The sequence below is a fragment of the Heterodontus francisci genome, chromosome 7, assembly GCF_036365525.1.
Source record: "Heterodontus francisci isolate sHetFra1 chromosome 7, sHetFra1.hap1, whole genome shotgun sequence".
Lineage (NCBI taxonomy): Eukaryota > Metazoa > Chordata > Chondrichthyes > Heterodontiformes > Heterodontidae > Heterodontus > Heterodontus francisci.
The window spans coordinates 77,572,044-77,593,295 of NC_090377.1; the positions used below are offsets into that span (position 1 = coordinate 77,572,044).

General features: G+C 36.6%; 1 protein-coding gene and 2 long non-coding RNA genes across 15 annotated transcripts in view; 1 reads left to right on the top strand and 2 right to left on the bottom strand.

Annotated features, from left to right (window-relative positions):
• hoxd3a (homeobox D3a) overlaps nt 1-19,533 on the top strand; it is a 37,773-nt gene extending 18,240 nt beyond the window's left edge. For 5 of the 12 annotated variants that reach the window (XM_068035474.1, XM_068035476.1, XM_068035470.1 and 2 more), the window contains 3 exons: nt 11,024-11,106; nt 13,945-16,617; nt 17,996-19,533. In XM_068035474.1, the coding sequence (XP_067891575.1) occupies nt 16,134-16,617; nt 17,996-18,744 (1,233 nt within the window). In that variant the 5' untranslated portion in view covers nt 11,024-11,106; nt 13,945-16,133 and the 3' untranslated portion in view covers nt 18,745-19,533. Of the gene's footprint in view, nt 1-369; nt 3,861-7,266; nt 7,535-9,459; nt 9,689-9,870; nt 9,953-11,023; nt 11,107-13,944; nt 16,618-17,995 lie in introns of those variants that run through there. The other 7 variants (XM_068035479.1, XM_068035480.1, XM_068035471.1 and 4 more) reach the window with 7 other exon arrangements.
• LOC137372090 (uncharacterized) lies at nt 4,380-9,641 on the bottom strand. Its single transcript, XR_010975365.1, has 3 exons — nt 9,274-9,641; nt 7,249-7,407; nt 4,380-6,372 (listed from the first exon to the last, which is right to left on the bottom strand). It is a non-coding gene; the product is annotated as an uncharacterized lncRNA (long non-coding RNA).
• Nucleotides 10,829-15,286, bottom strand: LOC137372092 (uncharacterized). 2 transcript variants are annotated; one of them, XR_010975367.1, is made up of 2 exons: nt 15,042-15,286; nt 10,829-10,951 (listed from the first exon to the last, which is right to left on the bottom strand). It is a non-coding gene; the product is annotated as an uncharacterized lncRNA (long non-coding RNA). The 2 variants fall into 2 exon arrangements; XR_010975368.1 differs by lacking the exon at nt 15,042-15,286 and adding an exon at nt 12,446-12,813.
• Nucleotides 19,534-21,252: the final 1,719 nt, after the last annotated feature.

Sequence of the window (21,252 nt, forward strand, 5' to 3'; positions counted from 1 at the left end):
GTTAAACTCTGTTTCTCGGTTTGTTGGTTGATAAATGAGTAAGCTGGTTACACCAATCTGTGAACGTTTAGCATTACAAGTGGGAATGTGTTTCCTTTCGATTTTTTCCAGAACGGATGAGCGAACAACAAGGTTCACAGTTTAGAAATAGAAAACGGTCTACACCGTGTATATTTTGCTTTGTGAAGAGCCCTATTCGTTTTTCCAACCTATTAATCTGTAAAGACACACTGGTGGTTGATTTAGAGCGGCAAGGACAATAGCCGAGAGTCTCTTCAATTAGGTAATTTACACCTAAATACAAATTGCTGAAGATTTTTGTTTCTGGCAGTTTTAAGGAAGCTCATGTTATGTTACAACCAGACGAAACGAGTCAAAACTTCCTGAAATACAAGATTGTATGTACTGTGCCAACATTCTCACGATATCAATCAGTGGCACATTGGTATGTCATGGAGATTTCGCACTCAGTTCCTTTATGTAATGCTTTAAACGGTCATTCATTGCAGGATATCCAGATGTTTTAAATGGAATAAAGTCCCCGTTGTGTCACGAAGCTCAATAGGTATTACGACATACCTCACTGTTTCCATGACTATTACCCCCATAAGCAAAATATAAAAATATATTTTTAATTCTCGCAAAGCCCTTCTGGGTGCAATTAATGTAAGTTTTTTTTAGGAAGTGTCCAATTTTTAGATGTACAGCCTCCTCACAATGACGCGCTTTTTCTCTAATATATGATAGTCATAAGAGCAAAGATGGGGAGCGACGTTGTATTTAGTTGTGTGATTACAACTGAAGATGATCTCCTCACACATTTTAAAAATCACGAACCAATGAGATGTGTTAAATTTAGGCCGTTTTATGTCTTCCATTTACAAAATTAGAGCTTTATAAAAAAATGACGACTGTCCACAATATTACCTTAAAATAATTAAAGCTATTGGTAGAAAATATATGCAAAGGACAAAAGTCCGGAGGGGTTCGTGTTAATGTGCTATCTAATCCACTGAAAGGAAACTTAGCCAAACCAGCACTCAGGAAATCATTACTCGCAATCACACAGCAATTTAGACGGCAATGCCAGAACTCCGTCAAAATACAAGAACTTAAGAAAATCTATTCCGTAGGAATTTCGATGTTCGACTCGTTTTTGTCGCATTCGGTAACAAAAGAAAGTTGGCGGTGCAGCTCCTTTTCCTATTCCTTCCCTGCCCTGCAAGCTTGCAGCTGGTTTAGCTGGACATGGTCTGTTTGAAAAGGCAAATTCCAAGATTCTTTGTTCTTTATAGGATAAGCCTTGTAGTTCTCAGACTTGCACATGACATTACTATAATATATCCACGTCTTGATATTATAAATGAGTGATATTCTCTATACCATTTAAATCATTGTCTCCAGTACAAAACGCTAAGATTCACGCGTAGCAAAGATGTCCTTTTCTGACGCCTTCATGTTGAGAAGCTGAAAAGGTATTTTACTGAAGTTCGGCTAAACTGTAGAAACAGGTTCACCAAGAGGACAAATTTTCTATTCGATTAGCTGTATTTCAGCCTGGAGGACTGACCTCTAAACCCTTGACCTTTTGGACTCAATCCTACCCTTCGCCTTTTCTATGTGTTTTAACACAGACACCATCTAGTTAAAGCCGTTTGAAATAGGTTCTCACGTATGAAATACTCCAATTTCTGCAAGGGGTAACTTCTGCATCCATTCTCAGGAGATGTAGATTTTAGTATAATGCACGGTGCCACTAAACTCCACTCTCCGATTCCCATACCTTTACAAGCCGTTGCCTACACTTTATCTCTGATGATAGAACATAGAAGTTGTTGATTTACTTGGCTGCAAACTTTGTTCATTTTCAACTCAATGTGATCCCGCTTCCCTTTCTATGCTGCTTGAATAGAGAAAACGTTCAGAAACACTCCCAGACATTCATCTTCCAACTTTTGCATTAAGATTCATACTAAATTCTTTCTCCACAAAATGGCCATAACGTACAGTTTTCCCACATTTATTGATATGCTTAAAATACTCGAAATCATGTTGCAACGGTTGACATTTGTGTCGAAAAATGGTGCATGTTGTTTGTCAAGCTCTATGGTAACATGCATAACAGTAACATTGAAAATGAATATTACAAAACAAAAGGTTTCGAGATATGCATTTGTAAATAATTCTATTCTCAAACTCCATTGTATCGATATTATGGATACAATCTGCATAATTTCGTCATTATTCATTTTTTAATTAAAGAAAACACATTTTCGACACAGAGAGGACACAGCAATCTATTGTGTAGGTGTTTTGGTCTGGCCCGTGTTAATGCTAAGTCATAACTCATAACCACCTCCAAAAAAATCTACACCGTCCTTTATGAAAGTTGAGTACACAGGAGCTCCCTCTCTTGTTTTACAACTACCCAGGAAAAGTGAAACTAAACGAACTTTATCAATATTTTCGTAAAACAGTAATCACGCGAAACTGAGATACAATGTATGCGACAAAATAAGTAATAATTAATAAGGGCATGTGTTGTCTTTTCTAACATACAATCTAAATTACATGAGCATATATATGGTAAATGAGGCTGTAAGCAGTATATGACTTTGACTTTTGTGCAACACCTATCTCCTTGAAAAGCAGCCTACTTTTAACCACAGTTACCACCAAGGTCAATTGATATCGTCTCATATTCATTTAGCCATGCAATTTATCAATATTTAACCTATCCAGCCACAGATATTATTGTAGGCACTGGTTACAATTTATAATTCAAATGTTCTAAATTCAGAAGCTTAATTATTTTCAAGTTCTTTCACCATATAATTTGTCATAAAATATCGAGTGCGCAAAGATGGGAAGCACAGAACATAAAAGTCAACAACATCATGATTTCTGAACTGTTATATCATTCAAAATTCATAACGTCACATATGATATCAATCACAATCAATCAACCTGCATATTTATATCTATTCACGTACAGCACTGCTCCCACGACCACATAAACCCAATCTAGCTGTGTGCTGCTTGTATGCATATATGTTTTTTTTCTATGCATGCATATGTTTTTGCATGTTTGCATATATGTGCATATGCATGCGTGCATGTGTACAAGTATGGATGTGCTTGTATATTTGTTTAGATGTATGTATGAATGTATATTTACATAGATGTGTATGCAATAATGCACATGTGTATTTACTGTACACACATGTATTTATGTCTATGTGCGTATAAGGGGCAAATACATGCATAAAATGACCCACCCTTTATTATTTGACTTTCTTAAATATGAAGCAATCCTAATTTTTAGTTTCATTGAACATATCTCAATAAACTTAAACTTAAACGAGTAATGCTCACTGCTTTTTTATTGTTGTATATGCACCGCCCCGTTATTTCGCTTCCAGTCTGGGAAGAGGAACAGCTGAAAGGAAGGCAAAGAGTCAATACGACCATGCCATAGGCTGGTCATTCAAAGTGGGACAAAGCTGATGCAACCCAACGCTACTAAACAGCCATATTTGTTAGTCTTTCCCTTTAGAATTTTAAAACATATTTACCAACCTAATAATTCTTAAATAATAAAGACTTTTACATTTTATCATTATGTCCAGAAGAGGTGGTAAGATTTTATGTATCCTTTTATATTTGATTCGGCCACGTGATTTACTAAATAATTAATGCAGTACGTCCCGAAAGAAACACGGCGTCGTCATTAATCGGCCAAGCAAAGGACTCTATCACACTTGAAAAGTGAACAGATCCCAAGAATATTATATACAAATGGTCCGCTATCACACTTTGCTGTTGTAGTTCGTTGCCAGAAACTGAAAAATGGAAGCTTGGTAGGTAAACAATTTTAGTTTTGTTTCTGGTAAGATAGCAAATGAATGTAACTGTCATATATATTTGATGAATAGCGCCCTTTGCTTCTTACTCTGTGCTACCAGGCGACAATCATAAGTTGTAGTAGGCAGATATACTGACCTTCTATTCGGATTAGCTTTAACATTTTGGAGCAACTATGATAAACTTCAGGTGCAGAAATTTGTATCGGCTGCATTTTGGAGGTGGGGGTAAACGTTAGTAAGACTGCGATGGGATTATTATTAAGGCGTAGTTGTGTGTCATGAAATGGCGTAGATTTTACGGTTTAGTTGTGCTTTATTGCAAACAATGCCGGCTGTCATGGCATCTGCTGCCTATTTGTACACAGCGAAATAGAGGCCTGAGCTTATGTTGAATACCACGAGTCATATATTTTGTTTTCTTTGAGACGTATTGGAAAGTCTGTAAATGAGATTCAACTAGAACAATTGCAGGTACTTACGTCTACAGAAACTATATTCATGAGCGTTTGGTGCTTTATTTTTTAGTCAATGTTTTGCTTTATTGGATGAAACAAATGTTTCCTTTGAACCTACGGACATTTTCTTTTACAGTAAATGAGTTTCTTTCCGAAAGTATCGGTAAAATGATTATCCACAAAACTAGAAGAGTGTGCTTGACTCATTTTTAAAAATGGTAGTGATTGCTACCCAGAACAAGAACAGACTGTATTTTCACTATTGGTACATTTTATAATGTAATAATCTGACACGATTCTGATTTGCTGAATCTAGGTTAGTACGACAGTAGTAGGAAACCGTACTATAGTATGACTCACATGTATAGTATAGATAATACAATGCAATAAAGTACAAGCAAGATCTGACTTTTTATTGTTGGCCTTTTTACAGTGATTTGCAAAAGTTTTATTATTAGGGTAAAGATGAAAAACAAATTGTAAGTATATAATTTAATTTGCAACATTGAACAGTAATGTAAGACCTACTGCAAAAGAAAGAGGATCCTGCATTTCAAAAGCATCCTAATTGAAGTAACAAAACGTGTAATAGCATTACAAACAAATACATGAACTTAAATAACTGTAAATTATTGTGTGGTGTTTTAGTGGTATCCTGGCGGCTCTGTTCCTAAACCCCTTTCCAAAGGTGTAATTAAAGTGTATAAATTACTGTGGTAAATGCAAATGTTTTTTAAAAGGGATTTTATTAAGTTGATTGGAGATATTTTACAATATGAACCTCGGCATTTATTGCTTCCGTTGCTTTTGTCACAGAACACTTCTGGAAATTGAATTTGTGCTGTCGTCACGTGTGTAAAGTCGACGTTCGTTTCCTTTTTTAATAAATTATGCATTAAAACAATAACCTATTAATTCAGTTATTCGCCGATGACAAATGCAGCGCTGTTTTATTGATGACAAAACTGCGGTTGTGGCGCCAAGTTGCTATTTTTCCGACTCTCACTTCAACTCAGTATCATCTACCGTTAAGTTCTAATCCAGCAAAGAACTCGGCAGATAAGAATCAATGAAAACGCTTTAATTACAAACTTTTTCATTAAATCGAAATAAAGTATTATGTTGTGGGGGTGGGGATGGGTGGGGGGTGGGAGGGTCAACAATTTCCCACTCTGTTGTAAATCACTACTAGTAATTCCTGAAAGGGTGCAAGGCTGCCGAGGCCAAGCGAAGATTGTAAATCTCTCCCTTTTATTGCTCTATGAACATATGCTGCGGTCAAAGACGTCTTCGGATCCCCATTTGATTATATTCCCCGTAAAGCCGAGTTCCCACAGTGGCAAGCATTAGCACTTAGTTGATTCATCTTAGTCTCCTCATAAAATTATCAACGAAGACATATCTTGCCGTAATAAAATGGTCTATTTACACTTTTGGGATCGAATACCACAACAGGAATTACTTCGAAGTCGCAAACATGGATGATTTAAACGATATAAAAGATGTATCTTCTTTACAAAATACCATAACAATCTTTATGTCCTGAATAATCGTCAGAAGACACACATTACAACTTGCTCAACATAGTTTTTGGGCGAAAGTAATGCTTTAGCTAAACAGTGAGATGCAACTCTTATTTTCTTTTAAATAATTTATAATGTAGTAATTGCAAAGCAATATTTTTATAACGACCATACAGAGCTACAGAGGGTAAAGTAATTTAGATAAATGTTGCGTTAAGCCAGCGCTAAGTGCAATAAGGTCATGCATTACTGTCAATAGAAATGTTTTTTATTGCTATTAAATTACAGGCAAATGTTTCAGATATTAAGAACAGTTGGAAGTAGCATTTAAAAAAAAAATTAAGCAATTCGACAGAATGTAACCGAAAATTAATTTTCCATAACTAAAAACATTATATTTCAAAACAATTACGGAAAAAATACAAAATAAGAACGGAGACAGCATGAACCCATCTCCAACGCCCGGTTTTGTGAGAGATTTGTAGAACTAGAAGTTGCCCCTGGTTCTTGTGATTTAAATTGCTTCCCCTGAAAGAGAAAGGGGAAATGCCACATCAATTCCTCGTACACACACATCAATTTCACTGCATAAAACTACAGTTAAGAAAGATGATTAATTTGCCCTCCTAGAAAAGAGGGGAGATTGAGTTTCACAGAAATCTTATCTGTTGCAGAATTCCATAATTTTAACGGCTCCTCTCAAATTCTAAGGAAAATAAATAGAAAGTCCTACTCAGTGTCCGGATTTTAATAGGATCGCTCTACAGCATTTAACCCAAACATATGCTTGCTGTAGTTTCAATACAGAATTCGTCATTTTATTTTAAGCTTTTGTGTTGGTATTGAGACTAAATGATATATATTGCTTGGAAAATACTTAAATATTTTAAACCGAATTAAGTATGTTATATAAGTACGTCGCCTTAATTATACATATTTACAAAATCCGATTCAATGAAAGTAATACTTCTTTTGATTAAATAAATGAGTGCAATAATTAACTCAATACACCGGGAGGAATGATGATATCCAATATACAGCCTAGAGGCTATGAAATGGCAATAAAGTACAAATCTATTGTTCAATTTAGTAAACGTAGTACTGTTCTGAGAGACGCTTCCTCACATTGCCTTTTCAAGTACAGCACAGAATATTTAATTTGCACTCAGCTCTCTATTAGTGTTAATGTAAGAAGTGACTCAAAGCATCAAACAATCCATATTAAATAGATGTTAGTGAGGTAGCGCTGGCTCAACTTACTGGCTCAATCAGAACAATCTGGCAACACAGATCACGTGAACAAATATGCCTGTATCTTACGGCAGCGCCTATATTTTCTGATTATAAAAGGTATCCGTTGCAGTATAAAATTCATAAATTGCAACTTTTTAAAGGAATACCTACCGGTTTATAATTGCCATTTCCTCTTTGGATACTCGATTCTAAAGTCTTGGTTTAGATTCAAAAGCTAAAGCATCTCTGTACGCCGTTTTTATTGGTAGTTGTCCCTGAGACTGAAGCCATTTCTATCGGGAATACCGTCTGCATTTCGTATCGAAATGTCTGTAAAACCACAAGATCTGGTTTAAGACAGCATTGTCTGCAGAAAAACGGCAGAGGATAATATTCGCAGCTGCAGGCTAAGAGACTGAGTTTGAGAAGCATAGATTTATGATAAATTGACACACAGGTAAGCAATCGTATGATAAAATGCAACCTTTAGTAGTCGGTTTGCATAATGCCTTCAGCAAGAGGGCATATTATTCATGCCAAATTGCATGAAATTCTGATACAAACTAGTGTATTGTTTCCATTTCAGTAGCAGATCAGAAAAATGATTTTGTAGCAAAGAATGGCGATTTATAAAAAAAAAATTGCTGTTTCACGAAAGTGCGCAATTTGAGAAAGGTTACATTGGACAAACCAGAGCAGTCCCAGATTTGTCTTGTGGCTGCATTTTAGCTGATTCTGCAGTTTTATGTAAAAGGAAAACGAAATAAAAAGGCATAGAAACCCAGGGAACTTTTCAAACTGTCACTAGCAAACTTAGATCGTAAATCACATTAATTTGTTGTCTCTAGCTTATCGTCAGGCTGCAGTCTTCTTTGATTTATGCGCTTCAGAAATATATTGCAGGCTAAAGTTATTGCAGCAGGCTGTATAAATTATTTCTCAATTAATGTATTGTCGTTCAAGGAAAACAATTTGTGAATTTCTAGGAACTCAGTATATCTGTATTTTTAAATGTGATAAATATAAAATATCGAATAATATTTTAACTCAAAACAATCATGTCAGAAGATAATCCCTGTAATAGATTGAGTTCATTTTTTTTGTAGTTATGCACTTCATTGTTAACTAGTTTGGGTAGATCCTAAAAAAACTAAGTTATCCTGTTTCAATCCTATTTCCTGGTGTCCAGGTGACCGTTTCAGTGGAATTTTAATTTTAAATGATAACTTGTTTTTTTCTCTTCCTGTTCTAGAAAGGCGTTCAATTACTTTTATTAACTGCTAGCAAGCATGCAGCTGTATTACTTTTCAATTTTAAAACACAACTAATTATAATTCCCACTTTTAGATATAATATCTTAATGTTATTTTAATTAACGTTATCTAAGATGTTGGTCTGACGATGGTCTAAGGTAGGATCGGGAGCGTGATTGAAGTTGCTTCTTTTGGAATTTCCATATTTAAAGTTAATATAACAACAGTATTATACGCTGCATTTTTAATATTAATAATGGAGAAAGTTTCATTTTTTTTCTTAATGAAAACGTATATATATAAATTGTCCAAATCCATGTGCCTTTGTATGTAGATTTGGACATTTTCTCAATGTCCGCAGGTATAAAAGTTGTTTCCCAGTGTGCGTACGTGCTTTGCTCGGTAAAAAAAACTTTTGAGTCGAACATTTTTCATTGCTGCATGCCTTGAAGCTGCTGGGCTGCCATGTTAGTCAGCTGAATCCAATTACTGTGAGTAGCATTTCATTTTGCTCGATGGGGCCACTCACTTAAAACTTCACCTAAAATTTCAATAAACCTCTTTACAGCTCACGTCATGGTAACTATCAACATTTGCTTGATAGTGTGGCTTTAAAACTTTTCATTTCTGAATAAAGTCAAAACTTTTCAGGCACCACGTACAGTAACCGCCTTGGATTTATAGACAGACTGTGCTCCGTTATGTGTTGGTAGACACGCAAACACGCAAATAGACACGTAATAAACACGCAATCTTTCTCAAGTTTTTCTACCAAATCAGTTTAGCAATTTAGGAAGGTGAAAAAAAAGTTTTCAAAACTTTTCGACTATTCATTTCGCTAACGCTAGTTACATGGATAGTCTGCTTATACGTTCTAGGGTCATGCTATGAGGGCTCCCTTACACTGCTGCGAAATTAATAAGCAAGATGTTTAAAAACTTACCGTCCAGATCATAGCTGAGCACACTTAAGTTATTAATAACTGCTTGAAAGCAATCAAGTGTTTAAAGCTTGTCGACTGTACTCGCTTTCCTTGGTAAGTAGCGTCTTTACCCTGCAAATACTTAACTTACTTCCAATGATTACTGAGAAATAAAAGCTTTTAAATTGACGTATGGCCACGTGAATACATTGCACACATTATGGTGGGAGGCATTGGACCGAGGACGCGATGCCTTGCCGACTGTGATTTGGATCCTCTTCTAACTTCAAATTATATCGACACAAGTTGGTGATACTAGTTTGTAAAGTGCTGCGTCTTAGTGGGATTAAAGAGGGATAGAAAAGCTATGGTGAAGTTGTGTGATGGGCTGTATTGTGAGGCAGTGGAGGCGCTTCCGTTGGTTGTTCATTAAGTGGTGAGTTATTGCTGTACAAGCCAAAGGTCATTTCAAAGGCTTATGACTCTTACATATTGTCAGTTAATGACGGCGACTTCTTTGTACATCTGATCTGCCACAGTTGCTGCTTTTCTTAAATGTATTTTCAAATTTAAGCATGTGCTTTGAATTGATATAAAATTCACTAAGATACAATTCCTGCACGACTTTAGCTTCTTTGCACCTTCCATCCGCCTCTTGCACATTGATCTGGAGTTTGGAGCCTGTTTGGAGACTCCAACGGTGCTGTATTATTGCATTTTAGTAACCAAGTAGTTTATTGCGCGCATTATGATCATGCCTAATCGATATAACATAATACGCGATGTTTGGTATCCCAATGACAAAGCATAACCGCCTGTCAATATAATACATTATTCATGAGTTTTATATATGGCGCCAGGCTCTTTCTTGCAAACCTCCATATTTGTATTGTTATGTTAGCTTGCCATAAAATATTCGACAACGGTGGTAATTTTTCCTTATATACTTAAACATCAACGAGAAAAGAATATTTTTGAAGTGAATAATGTTAATACTGCTAGTTTACAAATAGTGGTTTAGAAGCAGGTTTGAGGAAACCAAAATATAAAATTGTGAATCTTATTTAATGCTCCATCCAGGCCTAGCTTCCATTAAAAGGCCACCACAGAACGATCTGTTTTCCTACCAAATGCAGTAGGCCCCAAAATATTAAGCTCATTGGGTAATAAGCCCACCCTGGAGGCACATTTCTGGTACTATTAATACGAGTTCCGATATGAAATGTTCGATGCTATTAATAGATTTATGTTTCCGCAATAACAATTTGAATTATGAAAATCGCTTGAAATAAATGATTTGTTATTATGTATTCAAGTTACCGGGAGTCATTCTTTGTTAAATATTTCAAAAAATCCAAATTACCTATCCTTATCTTTACCGACTTTAGATCTATTTAACCCGTTGTTTTTTAAAAATTCACTGACAAAGCAGCTCGTCTCATTAATCATAAAAATGCTATTTCGTAACATTGAATTTCTAGTTTCTGGATGAAAGAAAGTGATGCCTATTTTTCTTTCTTTTTAAAAAGAAATAGTCAAATAACATAGTTATTGAATTAAAGCTCACAAGGAAACATTGTTTTTGTCACACATTTTTATGTAAATAATACAAGTACATTGTGCAAGAACAAAAATAGATCTGCAGGGCCTGTTGCAAGTTCTTTTCCTCTCTTTGTTTGATAGCAGGCAGCAAGATGACCTAAAACAAATAGGATATGGAGAAACAGTATTAGTGTATTTGAAAGTATTTAATTACATTTTCTGCTTTCAGAAGAACAAAGCCAGCGGCCTCTGGTCAATCCGGACAGATTCCAAATCCAATACAACAAAACGCAGATAGGAAAATTGCGTGTGGTGAGTTGTTTTACTTTTCACTCCTTTTCGCTTTCAGCAGTGTTGGATTTGGTATTCCGTTGGAATCTGTGAGGTGAATAAGTAACTGAGATTTATCCATGGGGAATTATTAGTTCAAGGTCTTATATCTTAACCACCGGAACAGCAGGAATTTGAACAGGCGGGGACGTGATCCTTGGTTTCTTCATTTGGAGCTATTCTCGTGCTATCAGGCTGCGGATTTGCTTCTATGCGAGAACCATTACCGATAATCGGTAATTCTGATAACTTGGTTTGCATCACGTTAACGCGCGTCTGGTTTGCAGATCACAGAGGCCTTCACAAGAACCAAGACAATTGAAAATGGGAGAAAATGCAATTTTAGTTAAACTATTCACTACATGGCAACTCTTAATGCACAGAATAAGATATGTTTATAGTCAAAATGTTACTCTGTGTGCGTTTCGTTAAATCTAGAAGGGGGTAACATTTATGAAGCATTAAAAATGATTCCTTCGAATTGTAATATTTCCTTCAGCTACTTTTACTTCAGTTTTACAAACGTTATCCTTAAATCTTTCTCGCTCAGTTTCAACTTGATATATTTTTTCCAGCTCTTTTTTCTTTTGCAACTCACATCACGCTTACACAAGAGACCAACACATTTGCTCGTATCAAATACCTAGTTTGTAATTTAACTGGGTTATACACTGGCGTCACATTTCTGGACAAACCAGAAGGTTTGTGAATTGGAGACAGGAACTGCACAATTCATGCAACTTTTATAGTCTACAGTGAGCTTGTCTATACCACTTACTCTATATAGAATAAAGTAATTGCATTAACAGTAATTTAAAAGCTGCATCCTGGTAAATATTGGTTTTATGTCAGGATCCTGCCGCCTTTTTCTGCAAACATGGATTATTTTTCCAGAGACATCGGGAAAATGAGGGAGAAGGCAAATCATTCCAATTTAAAACAGCATTCTTGGATGTCTATAATTTAAGAACCAGTCGCAGATCTGGAAGAGATTGGTCCAAGCTGAAATATGAACAGATGTGCATATCCAACCAGCCCTTGTCAGAACTGATCCGTAAAGTATAAACATAATTAACTTGCTATGTCCTAACAATAATCTGCTTCCTCTGGACAGCGAAAGCTGAAGGCAGCAAATATTGTGTAGGATTTTAAAAAACAAAATATATGATTACGCAAGGTCTGAAAATTTGTAGAATTAGTTACAGTTTAAAATAACTAAGCATGCATTACTAATAACATTACATTGAACACGCCTGCCAGACACCAAGTGGAATAAAAAGCCCTTTTTTCATTTGTTCCCCTTTTTCTCCCGACTTCATACCTGAAATCAAAACTTTGATTTCAAATTTGGCTCCCAACTGACGTTTATCAAAGACATTTTCAGTTCCTCCCGCTCGAGCCATGCGCTTCTGCTAGATGTGAAAAGCTTGTTGTCTGAAACGTATTTCAAATTGTCTGGCAACTTTCAATGACTTATATAAAATTCTGCAAGAGCTAGCGAAACGCCTCGTAGATAAGAAACTTGCGGAGTATGGGCATTCTTTTTCTGGTCTTTCCTCCTACGCTATAGCTGCTTTACACTTCTGAAGATAGCAAGTCTTTGGAAAGTGTTTTTCTTTTCATTCTGTAGTGAAGCGTTTACGACCACAGCACTAGCAGTCATAAATTTTGCGTAACACACAATGACAGGTGCATTGATATGCACTGTGAGGGTTCTAGCTTCTTAACAACAACGAACTGCCCACCTTTATGGCTTTTAAATTCATAGGCTACTCTGCTAATATTAAGCTGAAAAATAAAAGAAAACGGAAAGCAATTATTTGCTTAATAATTAGATGATAGAAACTGCCTTTCAGCGGTCTGGCCTTGGATAAATAAAAATGCAAGTGAGATAAAATAGTGGGCCATAACACAATAAATCGGAAAAATATGACGAATGATGTAGCTTTACTATTTTCTTGTGTCTGTGTTAAAGTAGTTTAACTTTTGTAACACCGCTCTATACACGATGCTTGAAATCTGCGACAATGGAAAATGGAAATTTAACTCGTTGACTTCAATCCTTTCATGGTGAATGTCGGTCTTCCAGTTTTCGCTAGTGTTGCAGTAAGACTTGCCATTTATGTTGACCAAAAGTACTTAATAATCCGTTACTTTATTTTTCGCCATGCACTCCGCGATTACAGATAATGTATTCGGAAACGCACCAAAAAAAATGGTGATGGCCCATAAGAAGGTGTTACTTATCAAATCTTTGTATTAGGTGATGCACCCTTGCATTTAGAAAACATGTAAGGTAAGAAAGATCTGAAAGATGAACGCTGAAACAGTTGACCATTGTCCAAATGATTTATGGCCCATGGCTGCGATTTAGGTTCAAGCAGAGTTCACAAGCAGTTGCTGTTTCTGAACCAGATCTGCTATTTCACCACAGCCTTTTCACAATACCTTAATATTAATGTTAGTTTTGATATTCTGAAGATAACGCCTTGAAATCCACTACAAACGAGGAGGCTGGCTGCAGTGGCGTAGGTTCAGATCCCATGGCTGTAAATAATACTGCGTTACTTTCTTATCTCTTACACATAAGGCAGATTAGATGGGGAGAGAGGGTGGGGGTGAACAGAAATGTAATTAAATTTCAGATAAATAGCCAAGCAAAGGGCAGCAATATAATGCCAAATTTATTAAACTAAAATGGCATGGAAAGGGGAGGTGAAAGCTGAATAACAGAAGAAAACAGAATATACCGAAACACATAGAAACAAGCAACATAGAGCAGGAAAGCAAAACACTGAATGGCATTTTTTTTCCTTAAAGGAACGGCTGAGATGTGCACGTGTGCCTGACTGCAACTTTGGAGGCCGCAGATCATAAACCTCATATTTCATTATAATGTCAGGTCTTGTATGGCTGAAGGCTTTTTCTAAATGAATAGAAAATCTATTTGTGACGTGATATAGTAGCCAGATAAGTCATACGTCCAATGGTTGTGAAGGTTTATACAGCGATATGTTTTATTTAAATGGTTTTGAAGACTAGGCATTATACTTAAAACTTAAAACCTGGCCAATCATTTTTGTGTAACGTTTCAAATATATTTCACAGTGATTTGTTTTAATGCGCGTTTTGATCATTTAGTTCCAGACACAGCTATAACCTCCTAGCTTAACAAATAGCTTCTGCCAACCTACCTCCGAAAACAAGATACCATGCTTCAATCAAAAAGCTTTGGCTTTATTACTGGGGCCCCCAATTCATGCAGACATCGACTTGTTGTGAAGTCTCCTCACTATGTTAGATACATACTTATAAAAAGTCTGGCCGGTCGAGAGATTGCGAGAAATAAAATAACTTTACTAATTTACGAATACATTCGCAAATAACTAAGGGATTTTTAGAAGGTGTTAGGGTCGAAAAAGCTGTAGATAGTATATAAATATATCTATATAGAAATATACTGTAAAATATGATTTTTTAAATCGTTTAATGTAATATAGTGCATTTAAACAGCTATCGTTACAGTTACATTAGTCTGATCTCAATTGTCTCAAATCGATTCAAATATTATGAACGCTTATTGACTTATAGAAAGGTTGACGGTTAGTAAAGGCTAAACAAGCGTTCATTTGTTTTTTTTTGTTGCAGTTTAGGTTAGTGCGATGATTTTATTTCATTATCCATCGTCTAAAATGATAATCCTATCCAGTATTATGTATTATTTTGCAGACAGCTACATAAACTAAAGCCGATGTAAGCAGCAGAATGCAGATGTAAAATGCTGACTTGCTTATTTCTCTGTTTTAATTAGAACAAAGAGATTGAATCGGTGCTAGTTATACTTTAACTGCTCTGCCTGCCCTCTGTCATAAAGCAGAAAGATGTAACAGAAAGCAGCACATTCGCTTCACACAAACCTCTCTTACGTTGAAGAAAAAGAAACCAACAATGGCAAGGGAACACTTCGCTGGTTTTTCAGCTTTTGGAACTGGTCCGATCCATCATGTCCTGTGTAACACTGTCTAGGTCACAGAATAAAACAGTCTGTACCCACAGCAAATGCTGCAGGCAAATAAGTCGCCTGTGACTATGGTATTTTCGCTCTTTTTAAGAGAGGCCTTTTTGTTTCTCACCATTATAAAAATGGCCTCAATCAGTGAAGCCATCTGGAATAGCACTGTGTGTCCCACCAAAGTCCACTTATATCAAGCATGACTGGGACATATTTAGCGTTCTTTGACTTGCATTGCTTTGAGTCTATAGAATAATAAAGCCATAGTACAAAATTGGTTGTTTTCCATATGATGTGAAATATTTCGGATGATGGAATTCATTGCATAACGGCCTGTTATATAATTATTTCTTGTTACAAATAAAATAGTACATTTATAAAAGAATCATAGTTTGTAGTAGGTATTAAAAGGTAAGTATTGCATTGTGTAATGAAATACTAATGAATCGCCATCGAAGTGGAACGCAATAGCAATAATTTATACATCAGTGTATAGTGTAGGGTTAGTATAAATGGGTGGTCGATGGTCGGCACAGACTCGGTGGGCCGAAGGGCCTGTTTCAGTGCTGTATCTCTAAATAAATAAATAAATAAATAAATCATTTGAACTATATATATTTTCTCCAGATTTTGAAAATAGTCACTTCAAGAGCTGAGTTTACAAATTGAAGCTAATTCCTCGGAACTTAGGAAAGCGCCAACACTTAAATGTCTTTCAAAATCATAAAAGTCTTCCAGAATTTGTCAAATAATACATTTAACATTTCAGCAAATTATTAATTATCTCGTAAAATACGAATTCTTAGACTTGGAGAAGAAGAAACAGATTCTGCTAACGGATGTAATATGGCATTCTATTTATCGGATGCCGTTTTATGCTTCACACGCTTAATTATGAGTTCCTAATGTTTCACCATTATTGTCTTTTGCCTCATAACCTCAAGGATTGCTGCAGACTTGTGATTGGCGTAACAGTGCCACGTGATCGAAGGTGTCAATGCTATTCGATAAGGGTGTCAAGACCCTATCATTTCGAAATAGCGAGATGCAAAAAGCGACTTACTACGATAACTCCGGAATATTCGGCGGTTATTCCTACCAAAAGACCAACGCATACAGCTACAGCTCGAGCCACCAGGCCTACCCGCCTACGTCTGTTGAAAATGATTATCAAAGCTCGACGTGCCCCATTCAGACATCTAGTGTCAGAGCCCCAAACCATAAGCCCACCGATATAAATGGCAACTGTATGAGAACAAGTGGCAGTCAGGGCAGTGCCCAGCCCCCAAGCATCAATGAGCCACAGCAGCCACCTCCTTTACCATCCTCACCCAATGCAAGCAACACCTCAACACAGAAAAGAACCAAGTCCATTCCAAATTCTTCCGCCAGCCCAGCTGCTACTCTCACCAAGCAAATCTTTCCATGGATGAAAGAGTCTCGTCAAAATGCCAAGCAGAAAAACAACTGCACAGTTGCAGGTATCCGTCAACAGTTCACTTTTCAACTTTAAATCACATCTAGTCTCTTAACAATTAGGAAGAAAGCTTGCCTGCCAAAATACTATCACACTTAGGTGGGGGTATTTTCCCTCCAATTCCGATGGTTGGGGTGAGTAAAGGCATCAATATATATTTTCAAGGCATTACGTGCAGCATTTTGGGAGTAAATTGTAAGTCAGTGAATCCTTCGTGACGACTTGAGTAATTGGCATATTGTGGGAGAAATGATCACGAGAGAGGGTGGACTGGTAGGAATTTCTGAAACGGAAGGTTGACCCTTCACTTTGATTCTCTAATGTCATACGGTGAAATCTTAATATGTGCAATTCTTGCAGACGGCCCAAATAATCCCATTTTATCATTGTGGACTTGCTCATAGACAGACCAGACCTAACAAAATACATCATATCAAGAATTTGCTTGTATTTCCTTTACATATAAATTAATTTGATTGCATTTGATCTCATCTTATCCTTTCGCTCATTCACATTGCCTGCAAATACAGAAGTTCGAGCACATATGACCGAAGTATGGCACATGATAGAAATACTTCTAATGGGACCATACCTCATCTTCTAATTATGTTTTCGTGGGTTCTATCAATCGGCACAACTGTAATTTAAATGAGAATAACTAAACACGGTTCAACATTTGCACTAAAGCAAAGTACATATCGAGACGACTAATCATTGCACCGTATTATTGCATGATAACAAAATATTAAACAACATTTTATTTCCAAATTGCGTATAAAATAATGAAGGTTTTCTACTCCTACGTAATACTTCCTTTGCTAATCACCCCCAGTTTTAAGGTAGTCACCTCCACGATCAGACTAAATGTAAGCTGGGAAGCAATAATAAACAATTCTTACTTTACAAAATGATAGATAAATACTTCTAAGTAAGTGTTTTCATTAAAATGAATTCATGTGAAATTCATGTTTTGTTATGTCATTGAAACTTCGGCTGGTAACTCCTAAGTAGGCGGATAAATAGACGCACAGGAATTAGCAAACGTTAAAGCAAAGATATAGTTTGCATTTGTCTAGCGCCTTTAACGACATCAAGACGCCCCAAAGAACTTAACAGCCAAGAAAAAAATTTAGAAATGTCGCCAAATGCTTATTTTAATATTATTGCAAGTACTAACCCACGTTTGTATGTCATCGAATGTTACCCTTCATATAGTCAAATTTGGCGGCATATTGAGCCTGGGGAACGAAATGGTTAAAGAATCGATTTATAGTCGTTTTACTCGTTCAGTCTGAGGATAAGGACGCGGCGGAGTCTATACGTTGGGCGTGCTTGTTTACACTTTTATGTATGGAAACCAACATGATGTTTTCATTTTGCAGGTGACAATTGTGAGGATAAAAGCCCGCCAGGACCATCCTCCAAGAGAGTCCGTACAGCCTACACAAGCGCACAACTGGTTGAACTGGAGAAGGAGTTTCATTTTAATCGTTATCTCTGCCGCCCTCGGAGAGTTGAAATGGCAAATTTATTAAACCTAACAGAACGCCAAATTAAGATCTGGTTCCAGAACAGAAGAATGAAGTATAAAAAAGATCAAAAGTCCAAAGGGATCATGCACTCCCCTGTTGGACAGTCTCCAGACAGAAGTCCGCTTTTAAACGCGCCAAATAACATTGGATTCTCAAGCCAGCTTCCCACTGTCAACAGTCTGAGTTACGAAGCTCATTCGCCAACATCTTTCACCAAATCCCAGCAAAATATGTATGGCTTGGCTGCTTACACTGCACCCCATAATAGCTGTCTACCCCAGCAGAAAAGGTACCCAGGCACAGAGTACGACCATCACTCTATGCAGGGCAATGGTAGTTTTGCCAATCATAACTTGCAGGGAAGCCCTGTGTATGTTGGAGGGAACTTTGTTGATTCAATGCCAGCTTCTGGTCCGATGTTCAACCTTAGTCATCTTCCTCATCCTTCATCAGCCACTGTGGACTATAGCTGTGCTGCTCAAATACCAGGCAATCACCACCATGGACCTTGTGATCCTCATCCCACATATACAGACCTGACTCCTCATCACACATCTCAGGGAAGAATTCAAGAAGCGCCCAAACTAACACATCTGTAACGGACTAGCACGGTTTGCCAAGCGATGTCACTTCGCTTTTTTATTACCTCATTTGTATCAAATATTCTCCTGCTACGAGACCGCATTGTATTTGTCCACCATTCAGTTTCTACCTGTTGCATTGCTTTACTGTGTTTATTTAAGGGTCTACACGTCAGTCATACCTTTCGGTAAGATCCTAGCGTAATGCAGAATGCAAATAGAGGAACAATTGCTTGAAATAGGTGCTTTTGAAGGTAAGACATAATGGAATCAGTCCTCAGCAAACCCTTCTTAATGTGGAATTTAAAGACTAGTAGTTCTACACACTCCACTTTGGCAGGATTTTGTCGGTAACTGGTCTTACTGCCCAGAACTTAAGCTCTGTACTTTTCAGTAATGAACGAACTGAATTGAATATCAATGATATGTATTTATTATTTTAAGTCGAAAAGAAAAACAGATTTTTCTATCACTTATTTATCCTCGTCTTAATGTATTTATGTGAGATTTATACAATCTGACTTTGACCTGTTTGATCCATGTCTGTTACAATCATATTTCTCCTCTTTAGTAAACCTGGGTTTAAACTAGAGAGAGGGTAGTTTTTTGAGCAGTTGTATCAGTGGCTGGTGTTTGTAGATTATGTAAGGGTTATCTCTGAAATCAAATTGTAAGTTATGACTGTAGTAAATCAGAGAAAATGTGACACTACACAATAGACAACACATTTCTATAAAAATACTTTATTTCAATTGTCTGGTACTATTCCAACAGATATTTAGAATAAAAATGTGTTCTTTGAACAAACCTGTAGCCTTTATTTATAAATATATATGCACCACACAAGCTATATGCTTCGCCATCTTGTCTCCTCACTTCTCATTAATACAAGACAAGCTGACTGCAGCCATGGACTGGGACCTGAAGCTGTTCGGCGAGCTGCCGTCTGTTTAAATGTGCATTTGCAAAACGATTTACTCCATGTTCCAATGCAAAGTTATATTATGACAAATTATTGCTACGATTTTGTATTTTACCCAGAAATGTAATGTAACATATGAAATGTTAAGAGTCAGGCACACAAAATAACAGGAAGGAAACAAAGGGAAAGAGTGGGTGGAGGTTTAGGTCGAGACGAAATGTGACAAAATAGCAGGATATAAATAAAGCAGACAAAAATGAAATGCAAACGTGTACATTTTGGTTACTTTAACGAAATTTGTTGTCAATTATTACTCGTTTTGCTTTTCCTAAATTATTTGCAGTCCCGTCGGTATGTAACATATCTATTAATATATATTTAAAAAAATAATAGCTTAATTTTTCATAATATGCAAAGAGCAAATCAATCCAAATAAAAAGAATGAATCAACATTTCCACAGATGTTATCCAATAAATATAGGAACAAATTCAAAAGAGTCTCAATCTATTACCGTTATCTTACGAAGACGTCAACATTATTATGCAGCAAACTGTGTTCCGAAGTGGCCCAGTATCAGGTGGCTGTGAGAGCGGAGCCTGATCCCAGGCACTTGCTGCCGCCTATCTCCACAGCAGCAGCCCGTAGCAACGACACATGGGGCGCCATTTTGTTTGACAGATAAAGCAGGGGCGCTGAAAGCCCTCTGGCAACAAACAGAGATATCTCCCAACCAGTGAAACATTATTTTAAATGGGAAAGAAAAGATTTCCTGAACAACTGAAAACATCAACAGTTTGACGAAGACAACAACCTAACTAACCTTTTGTTGACGATTTTAGAGCTTGAAGTCAGTCTAGCACTTAAAATTTTCTCCTCTAGAGTTTATTTTATCTTAAAATCTCTGATGATAAATAAGTATGAATGTAGTGTAGGTTCTAATGCAATGCACTGCACACAGCGCCTCAGTGTTATTTTAAACGTGCCCATTGTTAACGCCAACGCAGAAATTGTTTTGTTAGCACACCACCCACACGTCAAAGAATGCAAAATGTTGCCTTTCCAGGCATACAGAAGGAGGAGAAGCACCCCCACACACAAGGATTTTATGAAAGCCAAAGACCAGCTCAGCAGAATCACACAAAGAAATGCAACGATGCATTTTGACTAGTTTAATTTTTATTCTTCTCAAAACATTTTGTATGTGAGGGCAGAAAAAATATTAGCAAATATTATGATTACCAATTTGCCAATATTACAGAATGCGCAGCCTTTGGGGTTTAAATGTCAAATAACTCACAAACGTTACTACATAATGTGTATAGTTCATAAGTCACAACAGCTGTTGACAAGGAGAATCCGCGAGATGTTACTTCACAAATAATTAAATAAATGGCTTGTGGGTGTTTATGAAATCAACAAACAATATATGAACAAGGAGTCATTTGTAAACAGGGCGCGCTGCTCTAGATGGAGTAAGTTAGGTTGTACTTGCTCAGAGTGTAAATATACCGAATAAATGGCACCGTTCAAACTATTTTTATTAGCCTAAAGGGGAAAAAAGGGTAGAGCTGAAAATGTTTAGAAGGTTTGTTTATATTCATGG